The sequence below is a fragment of the Solenopsis invicta genome, chromosome 5, assembly GCF_016802725.1.
Source record: "Solenopsis invicta isolate M01_SB chromosome 5, UNIL_Sinv_3.0, whole genome shotgun sequence".
NCBI lineage: Eukaryota > Metazoa > Arthropoda > Insecta > Hymenoptera > Formicidae > Solenopsis > Solenopsis invicta.
Window position 1 is genome coordinate 11,530,054 of NC_052668.1, and position 17,202 is coordinate 11,547,255.

Sequence of the window (17,202 nt, forward strand, 5' to 3'; positions counted from 1 at the left end):
GAAAGTGATAGGGATCGTAAATGAAGGAGACCAAACGTTTCCACGTATAAATCTGCTTTTGTTATACAACACGTTGAGCCTTACAAGTATACACGTATTCTTCGGATTATTTTGATAAGTTTATTCCATGTTTCCTCTGCTCGTTTTGCTCCCGTAGCTATTACATTATAGTATCCCATTCTTTTTTAATGCTTGAGCATAAAACGCGCCGAGTCACAGGAGCACCCGATATATCACTTGAATGACAAGATATTTTAAACAAAATGGAAAAATCGTAATTAATAAAATCAGCGTGTTCTAGCAATTAAATTTATAAAAAAAATTATTAATTATAACCTGCAAGCTGTTCTATTTGTAATTACAAATTAGTTTAGTCTATTTTAAAACCCTCTTCTAACTTATTTTTGTCATCTATTTTAAATGCCACTTTGATGTTTTATGGCAGAATATAAATATCATTTATAACGTCTAAGTATTTTTATGAAATGCTTGCTTTGAACAATTCAAATTAAGAGAATCTCATTTTACATTTATTTTTCAATGAATCCATTTTTAATAGAAATTGATCCTCTAAAAGAATTTGAATAATGCAATGCATTTTTTTTTTTTTTTTGATGAATGAACATTAATTAATTGCTAAAAATACTATATACTTGAACAGTTTGTACATTTAAACAGTCTCTACGATGAAACACGTATCGACCTATACCTATCTAGTGCCTAGTATTAGCGAAACCATGTAGGAATCGTTTACCCATTATTATGTCTAGTAAATCGGTATTATCATATGGTATATCCAGTCTTGTTGGCGCTCGCAACGAGCTGCACTATTTAAATGTTCCGTTCTCTTTGTCATTCATTAGAAGAATTAGTATGATCCTCCACGTACGATCGAAAAACACGAACTTGTTTATTCTAAGCTACGATTCTGGACAACATCATATTGGAAGGTATGTTATTCTACGGCAGGGAGCACTAATCAGAGAAGAGTGCAACGAGATAGAATCTTGGACGTCCATAATTGTAGTTAGTAAAAACCAACGTTATATCGAAAAGTTTCAAATATCGTTTGTTCCCATGTGAAAGAGAAATTTCTTTTGGAAATTTGCGACGGAGCTCATTGAAACAGTATAAAGCGTTATCTCCGATTTTAACAGAATACACGTCCAGGATTTCAACTTCTGTCTCGACAAGCACTCTTTCGCAAAAACACTTGTCTTTCAAAAGCGGAACATATAGGAAAGTTCTATACATCAGTTTCCGTCAATTAATGGTCCGATAATTAGATCGATATGACTTTTAAAACCTATTTAAAGTTTTACCCGGCTTATTAGTCTTCTTTGTAGTATCTTCAGCGTGGAGTCTGCGTTGATTTCCGCTGAACACGTAAATTGTTGTCACGTAATATTTTTTTTTTTTTTTAATTTCTCCCCCTCCCCCTTGATTCGGATTGTAATCAGTGACGTAATCGACACGCAACACGTGAAGCGAGCGATTCTTCAAAGTGTAGCCTAAACTGTATTCTAATAATAACATTGTAGGGCAATTAAAACATATTTGTTTTATCCTAGATATGTGTAGTATGCACATAGCTACCTAACAGTTATCACATCAAGCTCCCATACCAAACACCGTAAAAAACTTCTTTATTTCTTTCGATAGAAAGCTACTTATTCGTCGCGTCACTGATGACAGTCATGCTCAGTCCCCGGATTTCGAAGCTAGGATGTTCTAAGTCACATCGAGAAGCGTCAGATATTGGAATCGGCATCTACACTTACACGCGACGAACGTATTCGCGCGAGGGTATATCCCCCAAAAAGAAAAAGAAGAGGAAAGAAATCAGGCGACATTTTACTTTCATCGCGCCTGTTTGGTTGGCGCATTGAAATAAGGCACCACATTCGACATGGTTAATACGATCGACTATAGAAACGATCGGCGCGTCTTTGATAAAGACTCGAGTTGACCGTCTCTGGGGTTCGCTAGGGGATGAATCTTTAATCTACGATCGTCATCTATTGTTTATTCGAATGTGTGAGTCGGTCAATCAGACAACGTCTCACTATACCTCTGGGGGGTCGTTGAACGACTTATTATCCCGACTTTTTGCCTGTACAATATGGAACATACTTATTACCGTCATAGCGATTGACAAAAATGTCCACGAATCTTTGGAAGCCTCGGCCGTACTTTCAGAGTACGTATATCAATTCTTATTGCTGTGCCTGCATCACATGTAATATGCGTTCTGGTTTTTTTTTCTTTTATTGACTATTGAATATCTTCGTGTCTTCATTGGCGATTTCACGTTATCCGCAAAAGCTTCCCTGCAGAACTCCTCACGGAATATCTTCAATAAACTTTCGGCATTGTTTAAAGCAAGGAGAAATGGAGGAACTAAACGCGCCTTTGGCGCAAAGTACGTTTTTTTCTTTGATCCTCGTTGAACAATTCAAACTGAGATGGCAGAGTCGATTTACTTGCTGTTGAGATTTTGCGACGCTAAATTATTTTACGGGGCTCACCGTTAGTCAAACGGTCTCTTCCGTCACACTTCTCGACATGTGCAATATTCCGAAGCTGAAAGAAAATAAGAAAGGCTGTAGGGCGCTTTCGCCATTCAACTTGGAGACTTGACACAGAAAAAATGCGCAATTGCCACATGGAGTATCAATATGATTAGTATTTTTATGACGAGGGAGATTTCGTGATTACAAAATGCGTATAACCTTCATGAAGCTCAGCTGGCTTCGATGATCTTCATTTTTTCCCGTCAAGTCTCCATTTGGCTAACCAGCAAACAAATCAGCGATTCGCAAAGCGATGTCATTAATGAATCGACATGATCTTATTAATGATCGTACAAAGTGATAGCCTAGCCCTACCAACAAGCGTGTTTACTTGGTGATCCCCGTTATCCGCGCGTCGTCTTGCATCTCGACAACGACGGTGTCAGGATCAGGTACCCTGTTGGCGGTAAGACAGCCATTGGCGATAGTAGTTGGCAGCACAGTCTCCGACTAAAATTAAAATTATCGCTCGTTGTTATGGCACGCCAGCGTGAAAATAGAAATCGTTTTATTCTCAGGAGCAAATGGGGCGAATTATTGAATAAACGTTAAACATGCCTTTCTAGTTTCAGGACGTAATTAATTATAAAGTGGTTAATTTGTATATTTTACTTGATAAGCTGCTGCGTCCAGTGCCATGAGTTCTTTCTTCGAGAGCTGCTCGACAACCGCAGCAGCGTAACAATCTCCCAGCATATTATTGGTGGTCCTTATCCGATCCCTAATCGACGTAAAATTATATTCGTATTAACAATTACATAATAATAGATTTTTGTACTTCTCTATGCTATCTATACAGCCTTGACTAAAAAAGTATTAGACCCCTATATTTTCTTCAATTGTCCGAAGTCAATTTGATTCTGCTTGAAATACGTTGTTAAACACAAAAAATCTAAAAGAAACGTTTTTTTTTATTCATGCGAAATCTCATGTTTAGGGGGAAATTGAAACAATTTTTTTTAAACCGGTACGATTTTGTAAAAAACATTATTTTAAAAAATCGCAGCGCTTAATTAAAACTGCACTCATATAGTTTCAAAATTTGTAAGAAGTTTTTACTTCAAATAATTATAACTTGAGTTCTCTGGCGCTGATGGATCATGTTTTTTAAACACGGGAGTCTACAATGCTATGCAATATCTATGTATTTATATTTTGATATACACAAGTTCTTAAAATACCGTCAAAGTGAACCAAATTGATGTACCAACCAAGGGTCGGTTGTATTTAAAATAATATTATTTTAAATATGTATATAAAATAAAATAAAATAGTTATTTAGTATTTACCATTTTAAATAATTTTGTATGAACCATTTTTGACTTTTTATTTTGAATAGAAAAAAAAAGAAATTATTTCATTCTAAATATGTATTTTAATCTTTTAACCGTGTTTGGGTTTTTTTTCGACCCCAACCTTTTTTCTATTTTGGGGAATTCTCGTGGTATTAAAGTATTGTTATATTTCTGAATATTGTAAAAATGACTTTATTCACTAAAATGTATCAAAATATTATAGATATTTAGAAAAATTGCAAAGCTGAAACATTTTATTAATAATACGAGGTGTGTTCAAAAAGTATCGCGAATTTTGAATTTTCGCGGGTTACGTATATTCGAATTTCGATCTTTTTGTGGCGTTATATTGGTACTCATGTCTCTCACTTATGCCGACAAGCTCGGCCATTTTGAATGTTCACTTAATTGTTGACAGCTGCTTTGCTTGCACGTGTTTTGGATCGTCTTCGATTTTTACCTATTCAAAAAAATGGATCAAAGAACCTGTATCAAATTTTGTGTGAAAAACGAAATTAAGTGCGCGGATGCATTCCGAATGTTGACTGTGGCATACGGAGAAGCTACCTTGGACCGAAGCAACGTTTATCGGTGGTACAAAATGTTCTCAGAAGGCCGAGAAGATGTGAACGACGAAGAGCGTGCCGGACGCCCGAGCACTTCAACAACAGACGAAAAAATTAATGAAGTGGAGAAAATGGTATTGGCCAATCGTCGAATCACCGTTAGAGAAGTTGCTGAGGACCTAAACATATCGATTGGCTCGTGCCATTCGATTTTTATCAATGATTTGGGCATGAGACGGGTCGCCGCGAAATTCGTACCAAAATTGCTCAATTGCGACCAAAAACAGCATCGCATGAACATTGCTAATGAGATGTTGGACTCTGTCCGCGACGACTCAAATTTGCTCCAGAGGGTCATAACTGGTGACGAATCGTGGGTTTATGGTTATGACGTGGAAACCAAAGCTCAATCATCTCAATGGAAGCTGCCGCACGAACCAAGACCGAAAAAAGCGCGCCAAGTTCGGTCGAATGTGAAAGTTTTGCTGACAGTTTTCTTCGATTGCAGGGGCGTGGTGCATCATGAGTTCTTGCCACAGGGTAGAACGGTCAATAAGGAATATTACCTGCAAGTTATGCGCAATTTGCGCGAAGCAATCCGCCAGAAACGCCCGGATTTGTGGAAGAACAAAAATTGGCTTTTGCACCACGATAACGCCCCTGCTCACACATCGTTGCTTGTGCGCGACTTTTTGGCCAAAAACAACACACTAATGATGCCGCAGCCACCGTATTCCCCAGATCTGGCCCCCTGTGACTTTTTCTTGTTCCCTAAACTGAAGAGGCCCATGAAAGGACGACGTTACGCTACGCTTGACGAGATAAAGACGGCATCGAAGGAGGAGCTGAACAAGATAAAAAAAATGATTTTTTGAAGTGCTTCGAAGATTGGAAAAACCGTTGGCACAAGTGTATAATATCTCATGGGGATTACTTTGAAGGGGACAAAATAGATATTCATGAATAAATAAATAATTTTTGAAAAAACACAAAATTCGCGATACTTTTTGAACACACCTCGTACTCTAAATACGAAAGGAATTTTTTAAAAGCATTTGGGTCGAAAAAGACTCAAACACGGTTAGAAGATTAAATAAGTTTTTACTATTAGTTAATTTTGATTAGATTTTGCTTTCTTTATTAAAATCAAAAAAACAAAAACCAGGGTTGTAAGAAAAGAGATTCAATAATTTTAAAAATGTTCAATTTAAAGCCAAAGATGCCATAAGTATTAACAGCTGTTTGTCATCCCTATTTTTAATTACGATAAGTATTAAAAGAGAAAACAAATTACACCCAGTATCTATATTTCTTAAAGGCAAAAAAAGAACAGGATAACGATAACGTCGATAAATACATCGACATCTGCCACTCCTCGGTATGACTTTGTCAAACAGTTTTTTTTTCTTCTGAAGCTGAAAACGATAAGTGTTCTAAGGAATTAAATACAAACGCTACGCAACTAGAATATATACAATACTTTCAAGACACAATGCAATGTTTAAACCGCTATTTTATTGCAAGTTGGAACACCTACGTCTTACCGGTGGAAAGATAATTTTCCTATGATGGCTTTATCATGAAACTGAAGAAGCCAGTTTTGATAGGCCGGTTTTAATTAAAGCCAATGAAAGATTCTATTGAAGAGTTTCATACATGTATAATACAGTTATAGCTAAATACGTAAAAATACTTATGTATATTCAAATAAACAAAATCGTAAAAAACTACTTTTGTATTTGAAATTTTTATTTAAAATACATAATTTTTATTTTATATCTTAAATAAGTTGCTAGAATTTATTTTAAATTTTTTATTTTAAACAAGTCATATCAATTATTTTATTAATCACTGGATTTCATATGTTTCGTAAGGCTTATAAATATTTTTAAAAAGTTTGCAAAAAAGGCTTTTTTAGGCTTATGTTATTCTCTTTTAAAGGATTTTTAAAACAAAAGATAATCATACAATAGAAAATAATACAGGTAAAAAATTCCAAATAAATAAAACAAAAAATATAAACATCCAATACTTTTGGCCAAGATTGTATAACGATTGCGTATATCATTATTGTGGTAAAATTTTAAATATTATGTCGATTATATAAACAAATTTCAAAAAAATTATATTACGCACGGAAGAATATATCGGTGATACTCACACGAACCAGTCGATCGCGAATAAAAGAGAAACGTCATTGACAGGAGCATCAATGGCACTTAGGACGACCAACAGCAGGACGAGTGCAGCGCTTGGTACCGAGGCCGACGAGACGGAAGCAGCGGTGGATGTCAAACTTCGCAAAACAAGATAATAAAAGAAATGTGACGTAGTAAAGATAAATACACAGACGAATACGTGATAAAATAAAATTTTCCACGGAATTGATTCGATAATGAAACTTATTCGAAGACAAAAGAGACTCACATAACGGTGATGATCTCTCCGAATCCCAAGTAGATACCATTCATCTGGGCGATGAATATGCTGGCGACAGCAACGAAGAGCGCGGTACCGTCCATGTTGATATTGCAACCAATCGGCAGAACGAATCTGGTGACTCTAGGGTCGACTCTGAGCTTCTCGGTCATCAGACGAAAAGTCACAGGAAGAGCGGCAGCCCTGTACAAAGCTGCGTTAGCAAAAATCGGGCAAAGCACACTTCCGTTGATGTTAGAAAGAATTGCTCCATGCCGCCTATCGCTGCAGTCGTGGTGGTCATTCTGGCGTAAACTTACGCGACAGATATATAGCGACGATTTATTTATCGAGTTTCTCAGAGACGTAACCGACCAAGGCTTGAGTTGAAACAGAACGAATGTACACAGGTCGTAGAGAAACGGTACACGAGCGAAGAAAGAGTACTCGGAATTAACATCGACGCATTATTAACTGCGGATAGTGGAAAGAGTGCCAGAACAACTGCCAGAATGACCGTGAGAACAACCTGAAAATCAATCGGGATTAGCTTAGATGACAATTCGTCAGGATATCCGCCAGACCTGCGTCGCCCGCCGTGGAGTCTACAACAGACAATTGTATGTACCTCATGTTGCGGCCATCAATTACTTACCAAGCGCTACCCTCGATCTCTTAGAGACAACCACCTGCAAAAGGCCGCGTGCAGTGCGTGTTCTAATACATCATCATGATATTCATACAGTCTCTGTTCAGATACACTGAGAACAGTTTCTCAGTCAGTCACAGTGTACGCACAGTTGTGTACGCTCTCTTCTGGAAACAGTTAATCCACAGAGAAAACAGATTGAGTTAGATACAACTGTATAAGACCTAGCTGGATCATAAACAATACTGAGCACTGCTAAAAACAATAGTACCAGGTGGGGAAGGAAGAGAGAGGGCGGCAGTATAATCGGGAACGCGGAAATAGCGGAGTAACCGGGAAGGTGCGGGATAATTTATTTCATATGTATTAGACGTGTATTGGACTGCGGATGAAAGAAAGAAAGGAAGGATTTCAGAGGTGCGAACTGAATTCAATTCGTAAGTGCGAACTGAAAAAATGATCGTTGCTTTGCGCGACTCTTAAAAATGAATTATTCAAGAGAGACAAATAATCGCACGTTGTTCAGGAGTACAGCCGGTCATCGACGTCCTCGTCGTACCTGCAAGAGCGAGCTCGGCACAAGCAACCAATATTTTTTCAGTTCCGCCAGTTCATTGTACTTAAGATTAATCGTATGGTTTGGCGTGGAAGTCTCCTATGGCTCGGTTTCTTCTTCCTCTTCCTCGCCCATCGCGAAAGAAGAGCTCGAAGATACCGATTGTGGAAATCCTTAGAAAACTTCCACGCAGCGAATCAGTCCAGGTAACACGGAGTCAGCAGATCGCCGGTTTGAGAGCAGTAATAATCTTTGCAGAGCGATTTCACTCTTTCGCGTTAACGCAGCCGTATCATGAGAGCCACTTGGTAATTTTTCAAATCGTGACGGTAGTAATCTTTAACCCTCTAATAATAAGGTGAATGTTTAGTATTTACATGAAAATGGAGTCGGATCCAACTTTAAATGCTCTGTTTTTTTTTAATATATTTTTCAACGAATCAGTGCACAAAATAAGTAAAAGAAGTAAATAATAACATAAAATTGTCCTCCGTCGTCATGAATCATCCCATGTTAAGGTATAAAACAAGACAAAGCCGTGGTCACATCCGACCCACACCTTACCTTTAGAGGGTTAATTATTTTAGCGCTTAATTATTTTTTTTTCTCCCGACGACGAAATTCCGTTTGCGTCATCGTAACAATATGGCTACTAGCTTTCGGAAGTTCGTGCGGCATGGTGAACGGGAACCGGCAATATCAGCATTCTAAGTGCTACCCGGAACTGCATACCTCTTTCCCTCTTTTTCTCTTTCTCATGTGGCATGGCGAGCTCTCCTCGCAAGCAAACATTAAAAGAGATTGTCATATATGGAGCAAAGACTAACGGGATAAATTGGGAATTGGCCAGCTCTTCCACAACGTTTTTTTTATACAGAAACTAAGCAAGAGGGTTATTATTTAAAGCAATTTCTCCAAATGTTATGTAAAGCTGGCTTAAATTGGATTTGGAGCAGGATATTGGGATTATGGCCTCGCAAAGCCTCCACACAGCTGGCTGAAACATATTGTCTCCATCAATCGATTCGATCAATACACGTCTTTCATCGCCACGTATCACTCATTGTCTATTTCGTTTTACGGCGTCAAAATGTTTTGAAATCAACTATTTGCACTATCGCGCGACAGACCAGCTCCATTCGCGTAAGCATAGAAAGGTCCGCGTGATAAGAAACAAAAGGATGGAGGGAGGGAGGAAAGGTACAGTGATGGAATGTCTGCGGGAGACGACTGGATGCGGGTGATGGAGGACGGAGGCTACGAGGTCAGAAAATACGATCACAACGTTGACCGAGGCCCTGTGAGGCAGGCGAAATGGATTCTCTCAAGGTCGGGCTCGGGTTCGAAGATCGACGACTCACGTTGATGCCATGGCGAAGGCGGTGAGGGTACCCTGGGCCAGGCCGGCGTAGAATTTAAAGGGGTTCTTTCTAACGAAGGCCGCATATATCAGCTGCATGATCACCAGCTGATAGAAAAAGACACCGATCGCGATCGTGACGATGAACCACGCCAGCTGCGACATCACCAGTACCAGATCGTCCACGCCGAGTATTTTGCCCGCTATTACGGAAGTGATGCCGATTGGTGTCATCCTTGAAAAGCGAGATATTTTCATTCCATCGCATTTTAAACCAACATGGCTGTCCTTTTTCACCAGACACACTTACCACATAACGGTTGAGACCATTCGCATGATGACCTCGAATACTGCCTTAAAGAAGTCTATGACGACTTGACCTTTTTCACCGAGTGTCCCTAGGAACGTACCAAAGACCAAGCAGAAGAAAACTATCCCCAGAGTATTCGTGCCGCTTCTGTACTGTACCACTCTTATCAATTCCTCATCTCCTAAGACTGCCGTTGGTAACTGATCGGTGACGTTCTGGAAGGGTTGTTTTTTCGGGACGTACACTGTGTGCGCCTGTAGCAACGTCGTTATTTAGTATTGAGTCAATTTTATGTCGATGTATGGCGTAAAAATCGAAGCATATCCTTACTTGTTGGAAAGCTGCTTGAAACAAATTGTCCGGAAACATGTTCCTGCAAAAACGTTAATTTAAAGTATTTGAAATATTGCTGAATGCATTGAGCGAGTGTAGGCAGTATCTTCACGTATTATATGCGAGAAAGGGCTGTACATTTTAAAAATAACACCTTTCCCGCGGCCTTCGTTTTATTCATAGCCCTTATACATTGATTAAGTCGCGGCGCAAGCCACGGCGACTTTTCAATAAAAACGATCTTACATTGCGTCACTGAAGCGAACAATTGTTAAATGGTTTCCGATAACTGAGCTGCGATGTCTCGATTTTCATGAAACGTTACAGGATCCTACTGAACGTTAAACGATTTTTAAATGGAGTTTTTGAGTCTCGCGTGAATAAAACACGCACGATCGATGAGCTATTTTCGTCACGATGAAATTGTATTTGCGATCACAATGAATTTCGTTTAGTACAGTTTACGGCTCGTGAAATGTCACGACCTTAATCCAACTTAGATAACTATGTTACCACAATGATTCGGCGACGGTGGTAAAGAAGAGTATCACGCGGATCGATATTATTTCAATGTCACGTTATCATCGTGCACATATTTCTCAAATTATATATTTGCAGTGGAAAACCGCAACTGAAGCGCTCGACCTATTTTTGTTGGCGATTCGAAAGCTGCAAAAATATATGATCGGCATTCCAGCGGCGGGACGCTTAGGCACAATTCGAAAGTAAAAATAAATTCGAAATTGTTTAGCGTTATTTTTTTTTCCTGTCCCGTACATGTTGACCTTCGCACTCGGTTATCTTTGTTTCCAACAGGAAAACTTGCAAGTGTGAGTCGATGTACATTATTAATACTGACAGAATCGATATCGGGCGATGAGATATCGCAGACATAATTTACCTTCCCAGGTCGAGCAAGCTGTCTAATATGTTAACGGCTCTCGCGTGATGCGAGGAGCCGATCGATTCCCTGATACCGGGATTGCCGGGATGAATAACGAGGACTAGAGCCACGCCAAGCACAGCATTGAGCAAGGACGTCAGTATGAAGTACACCAATGTCCGAACGGCGATCATTCCGTTCATCCTGGCGTTTAAACTTGCTGAACCTGGTACACGTAAAAAATGATTAGGATACGTTCCATGCGCGCTTTATTGCGTTCGTAGGACAGCCCGAGAGAAAGCTCACCTGATATGAGGCTGGCGATCACTAGAGGTAAAATCATTAACTTTAGCAACCTCATGAAGAGCTCTCCTGGATAACTGATCAGCATCACCGCATCGTCCCCAAGGTCTAGAGGTCGCAAGCCAAACCCTGCGAAGAGATATTCTTAGACTGGTCGATTCTAGGTCACGAAATTAGAAAAAAGCACCCAATTTGGCGATAACTTAGAGTAACCGGACGTCCTATTTTCAACGCATTTGTTCCGTTTTTCTTACTCGTGTTCCGTTGTCCTAATGACCTTTTCTAAGAGATGTATATATGTCCCGTATATATGTCCCGATTTTTTTTCTAATTAATACATAAACAAAACGTTGGACTAGAAAAATGCAATGTATGAATTTCGACATTTAACTCATATGTGTTATTATTATAATACAACAATTGTGCTAGTAAACCAAGCTGACAATAAACGAAATTAGTTGCTAGGCGGCGTTATCCTCTTAAGAATCGTCTGCTCACTGTCTGACTCCGTACATAAAATAAGATAACAACTGAAACAGGGACAGTATCAAATTTGTACCAAAGTTGCTTTCATTTTATCGCAAACATCATTTTAATCGATAGGCATTCTCAAAATTTTATAGCTCGCTTTGCTCGTATCTCATTTTTTTATTTTGAAAATCTGGTTACCTTAACTAACTTGATAAATTATGATAAATTATCTAGTAATGTTCAAAAGATGGCAATTTTTAAAAATTTTAGAAATAAAAAAGTTTTATGTAAAGTTTGAAAAAAGAATTTAATTCTTTAACATTAGCAAAATATTTTATTTAATTCATATTTTCTATAAAATATTTTAATTTGGTATATTCGTACGCTACATATATGTACAGCATATAGTAATTAGTAAAATTTTATATAAACATTCTTTATTAAGATTTTTAAAATAAAATCTTGCAGCACCTTTATTTATTATCTTAATGTTGTAATAATAATAGTTCTGGTATGTAATTTTAAAAAAATTTTAAATAAAATTTTAATAATGAGGAATAAACAAATAAAAACGCTTGAATTTACATTTGTATTAAAAAAAAAAAAAAAACAATAAGCTGTCTGTAAATGCATTACACTGCAGGAATATCTATATGAAAAATATAAATTAATTTGAAGTAATAAAACAGAAAATAAAATTTAAAATTTTAATGTAATAAAAATTTCGAATTGTGATTACCAAAATTACTATTTTATTATAATTTTACCGTAAGTAAATTGTTCATATTAAATCTGACGCTATTTTTACATTTCTACATCAGGGCTTCAGTTTTTCTCATTGGTTCGTATAAAATACATAAGAACTTTCTTCGTCTCTACCGAAAATGCTTGCCCTTGAACTAGATTTAAAATTGTTACGGTCAATTGGGGTTTATTATTTGATCGCGAAGAAAGGACGTCGCAATTAACGAAAAGGTGAAGGTTTGTACAATTTCTTTGCTACTAGATGATTAGCATAAACTATGTCCTGGTAAACTCCATAATGCATAAAGAGCACGTATGTCTTCTGAAACGAATCATTTATTAGGTGATAAGCGATGGATAATAATTTGCTTCGTCACTACTTGTAAAAAAAGAAGAAATGAAAAAAATTCATACTATAGAGATACTGACGTGCAACCTTGAATTTTTCTTATTGAGAAAAAGAATATGAATGAAAGCTCTGATCTATCGAACGGAACAGTACAAATTATTTACAACGTCAACGTATCTACTTATAGCAACGCATCTATGGACACTACATTCGCCTATACATACTATATGTTGCCGAATCAAACTGTTGAAAGTGGGATTTTGTGTAGATGTAACATCCATTTGTACATTGACTGTTCTATCAATACTTTTATCAATCGTTAAATTTAGTCTTATATGTCAAATGTGCAGACTTACTAATTAAATAATTTAATAAAACGTTTTTTGTGTTTTTACATTTCGGTTACAATTAAATGAAATCACATTTCATTTCTCTGCCGTCGTACAACGTAATAAGAATCGATTCCCGCTTAATTAAATGCAATTTAACGTTTATTAACATTCGCGGATATATCAGATGATACATGTGTGAAATAATATTTATACGTGACGTATAAATGTATTGTGATCAGGAAAATTATATTTCTATTAAGTTGGCTTCAAGGAAGATTAAATTAATTTGACGAATTTTTTTAAGGAAACCATACATTGTGATGAGTAACACCTTTTAATGGGATGAAAAGTGTTGTTTATTTTTACGTAATCGGAATGATAATTTCAAACTGGGTCGTTCGAGGTGTATGTGTAAAATCGATTTATGCGAAAGCTGGCACGTAAGCGATTGTTAGCAAAACCGTATTATGTTAGCTGCCTCTCACGTACGATTTCTGTAAACGTTTGACATGTCAGAGGCATTTATTATGATCACAAGTGTGCACCGTTTTTACGGAATATGAAATCTTGCGCACGTTTGTAAAAGTGATTAATTTATTTCTTTGATTGAACTATCTGCATAAAATCTTTACACGAGCGTAAAAGTAAGCGACATTAAGAAAGAGCAATTAGTCGCTAAAGCGGCAAAAAGAAAATTAAAGAGAATCGCTGTTGTGTTTGTGAATTAGATTAAAATCTAGATGATATAAAATTTATATACAAACCAATTTTATATATACCACTGCTAAAGGAGATTATGTGTGATATATATCGTAATGACGGTCACAATTTATAGTTGACATGTAAAGGGACGGAAAAATAACATGCAACCGATAATTCATGCTACATAAACATTTTATTTCGCACAAGTTATTATATTATTTTCTATTTAATTTCCGTTTGATTATGTCTTCCAACCTCTATAAAATGCACGCAAGCAATCGATATGAAACGTAATTCCAGTACTATTAATATTGCTCCGACGTTGTTTCTTTTTTTTTAAATGTAACAATTGTTAAACAAAAAAAAAATATATATATATATATTTTTTTTTTTTGAACTGAAGTTTTTTTCCAACTTCTCCAACTGCTCAATTTTTTTTCAAATCTAGTGTTACTAGCTATAAACAAATAAGCATTTTCATTACTCACCGAGAATTATGCCGAAGAATACGCCGGATAGAGTGACCAAGAGTAGCAGGTTCTCTCGCATCCACTTTCTGGTGTCGGCGGTCACCTTGCGGGGACCCTGAGAGGCCGAGACGTCCTGCCCGCCCATCTTGGCGAACAGATATTCGGAGAATCGGGCAGAGGACTTCTCTTCCATCTCACTGGGCCGCCAGCAAGCGGCGCACCAGGGGCCGGTGCTGGTCGCGTACGAACAGTCCGATCCTCCCGCCGATCTCCCCAAGCTCCCTTCTCGCGATCTCTCGCGGCTAACGGCGGGGCCCCGGCAGCACCACGACGACGACGGGTTGCCGTTTTGGGGGTGTTTCGGTAAATCCGTGCAGAAGGACCAATCACTCGCGCCTACCAGACGTCGTAATAGCCTGGCGGCCTGGCGAATGCCTACTAATACGATCGTGGTACCGGGATGGGATCGGACCTTCCTGACGACGCTGATAGTAACAATCGGTGATTCCGGTGGGGCTCGCGAGACCGTCTAATCTCCACCCGACCTCGGCTTGGCTGACTTCTTTCTATATGCGTAGTACCCTCTATCTACGACGAGTGCGAAACGACCCGTGCGCTCCAAGATATGTATATCTCTCTTCCTCTCTCTCTCTCTCTCTCTCTCTCTCTCTCTCTCTCTGGCTTCTCGTGAACGAGAAGTTGTCTCAAGAATCTTCGATCTGTAAGACCGTCGTCGTAAAATTGCTCAAGTAGCTCCTTTTCTCAAGAGCTGGACATTCGTGCTGTTGCACAAGGTCAGTTACCCAAAAGGGAGAGTTGATGATCGTTTCTTCAAGTACGATGATATCACTGTCTTCTTCTAATTAGCGCACTTTACCTCGTGAAGCTTATTCGGAGTTATTGTGAGGAACGAGAGAAACCAGGAATCGATGATTTCGCACGACGACGATGACGAAGACGAAGATTCAATGGACTGTTCTAATCAGTATTGCCGATGTAACTGAGCGTGCGCATAGACTTCCGACACGTTACTCGCGAAGGATGAGCCCCGACTGCCTGGTTACCGGCGGACATTGCCGTATTGATTTGCCAGGATTTCGTCGTATCCCCGAGCGTTCCCCGTTCTCCCGCCCGGCGACGACAGTGTAACGCCTGCGCGAGCTCCGGTGGTTAAGTCGGTCGCTAAAACGTGGATACGCAACTACCCTGATGCTGTTGCTGCGCGGTGGTGCCTCGCGGGGCGGCGAGTTGCGACGCGCGAGAGGGATAGGAGAAGGAGAGGGAGATCGAGAGATGACGTACCTAGGGGCTGGGGAAGATGTGAGCCTTGACACGCCAAAGTAGCGAAGACGTGAGAAGTAGGGATGCGGCGAAGGACAGCGAAAACTTCGTTAGAGTTGCGAAATGTATCACCCAATCTTGTAGATATAGTTATAATACGAGACACTACCCTCACGTTTTGCGGCGCAGTTCGTTCTGCGTCACGTTTTTCAACAAACATCGCAAAATCGAAGCTCGTTAGTCAAACGCAATCGAAAAAAAAACATTAATTGTTTAAATATGTTAATCCCTTTTTTTTGTGAAGACTACTAAATGAATTTTTGCACAAGGACGTTATACGTACGTCAGTGATAGCTCTGTGAGGGATGACGTTTTCCTTTTTTCAACGCAAATATATATTGTATATATATATATATATATATAGGATATTTCGATCGAAACAGTAACGTGACCAGAATGCTTTGCGATGAAAAATCAAAACTGGCATACTAAAACATTCACGTAAGATTTTTTAAAGTCACGTTTTACAGATTTGAGATTGTCTCTATATTGCGCTCCCAGGGCCCGCATTATTTCTTTCTCTTAACGTTTTAATTAAAATTCTTTTTATTTTTTTATAATATTTTTTAGTTTTTTAAATATTGTACCGTATCGAATAACAATTGAATATTCTAATATTTTTTAATTTATTTGGATTTATTAATTGTGAAAACATGTTAATTTTGAATGTTATTCACGAATAGGGCATTGGAGAATCTTTTCGCAAGAAACCTTGTGTTTATTGATGCTTTATCTCTTTGAATTTATTTTTGGTCACTTGAAAAGTGCTTCTGATGAAATTGCTTGATTTGGTTTGACATGAATAACGTGCGATGGTGTCGGTTCTTAGGAAGGAGGCCACGTGTGCTGGTCTTTAAGCTAAACCAAATGGAGCAATTTTGTCATCAGAGCGCCTGTCAAATGGGCAAAAAATAAATTCAAGGAGATAAACGTCTCGTATCTTGTAGCTCATCAATATGCTTATTTTAGGAACGGAATAATCCAGTTTATTTTAGCACGCGAATCAACGAAAACATTGTAGACAGCTACAACGTACGACATACGAAAGTAGACGTTACCGTTTAATTATGTGCTTTTTTTTATTTACCTTTAAAAAATGCTTATATATTTTCAAGCTTATTATATGTAATAATTCGACAACTTATTATTAAAATGATGAAAATTATTGTATAAAAAGATAAAGAAAGATGGAAAATAATTTTATATAAAACATGTAAATTTTGCATGAAAAAACATGTATTTTATAATTTAAATACATAATTTATCACATAGAAAATAAAGCATTGAAAAGATCTACATATATCGTGCTTTTGCTTTGATGGAAAATTGGATATTTCCATCGTAGTTGGATAACTGTCTGATCGAATGTAGGTAACTACTACCTTCGTCTGACCGCAGCGACAGTTACTACTGGTGAGTACGTCCGCTTTTTGGAAAAAGCGGAAACTATTTCCGGGAACAATTAGAGATGGAAGCACGTAATCTAAACGATATAATTTGCTTATTTCTCATGGAGATCAAAAAGGTCTCCCGAGTATAATAAAAAC

At 38.0% G+C, this 17,202-nt stretch overlaps 1 protein-coding gene across 2 annotated transcripts; it reads right to left on the bottom strand.

Annotated features, from left to right (window-relative positions):
• Positions 1-37: 37 nt before the first annotated feature.
• On the bottom strand, positions 38-15,398 carry LOC105207551 (excitatory amino acid transporter). Of its 2 annotated transcripts, none has more exons than XM_026136309.2 (11): positions 14,333-15,398; positions 11,250-11,375; positions 10,962-11,169; positions 10,058-10,100; positions 9,728-9,981; positions 9,419-9,652; positions 6,862-7,056; positions 6,596-6,730; positions 3,186-3,294; positions 2,905-3,023; positions 38-2,583 (listed from the first exon to the last, which is right to left on the bottom strand). In XM_026136309.2, exons 1-11 carry the CDS (start codon positions 14,505-14,507, stop codon positions 2,535-2,537), a joined length of 1,647 nt encoding a protein of 548 aa, XP_025992094.1. In that variant the 5' UTR covers positions 14,508-15,398; the 3' UTR covers positions 38-2,534. The 2 variants fall into 2 exon arrangements, with proteins under 2 accessions (XP_025992094.1, XP_025992095.1); XM_026136310.2 differs by having other exon boundaries at positions 2,889-3,023; positions 14,333-15,395.
• Positions 15,399-17,202: the final 1,804 nt, after the last annotated feature.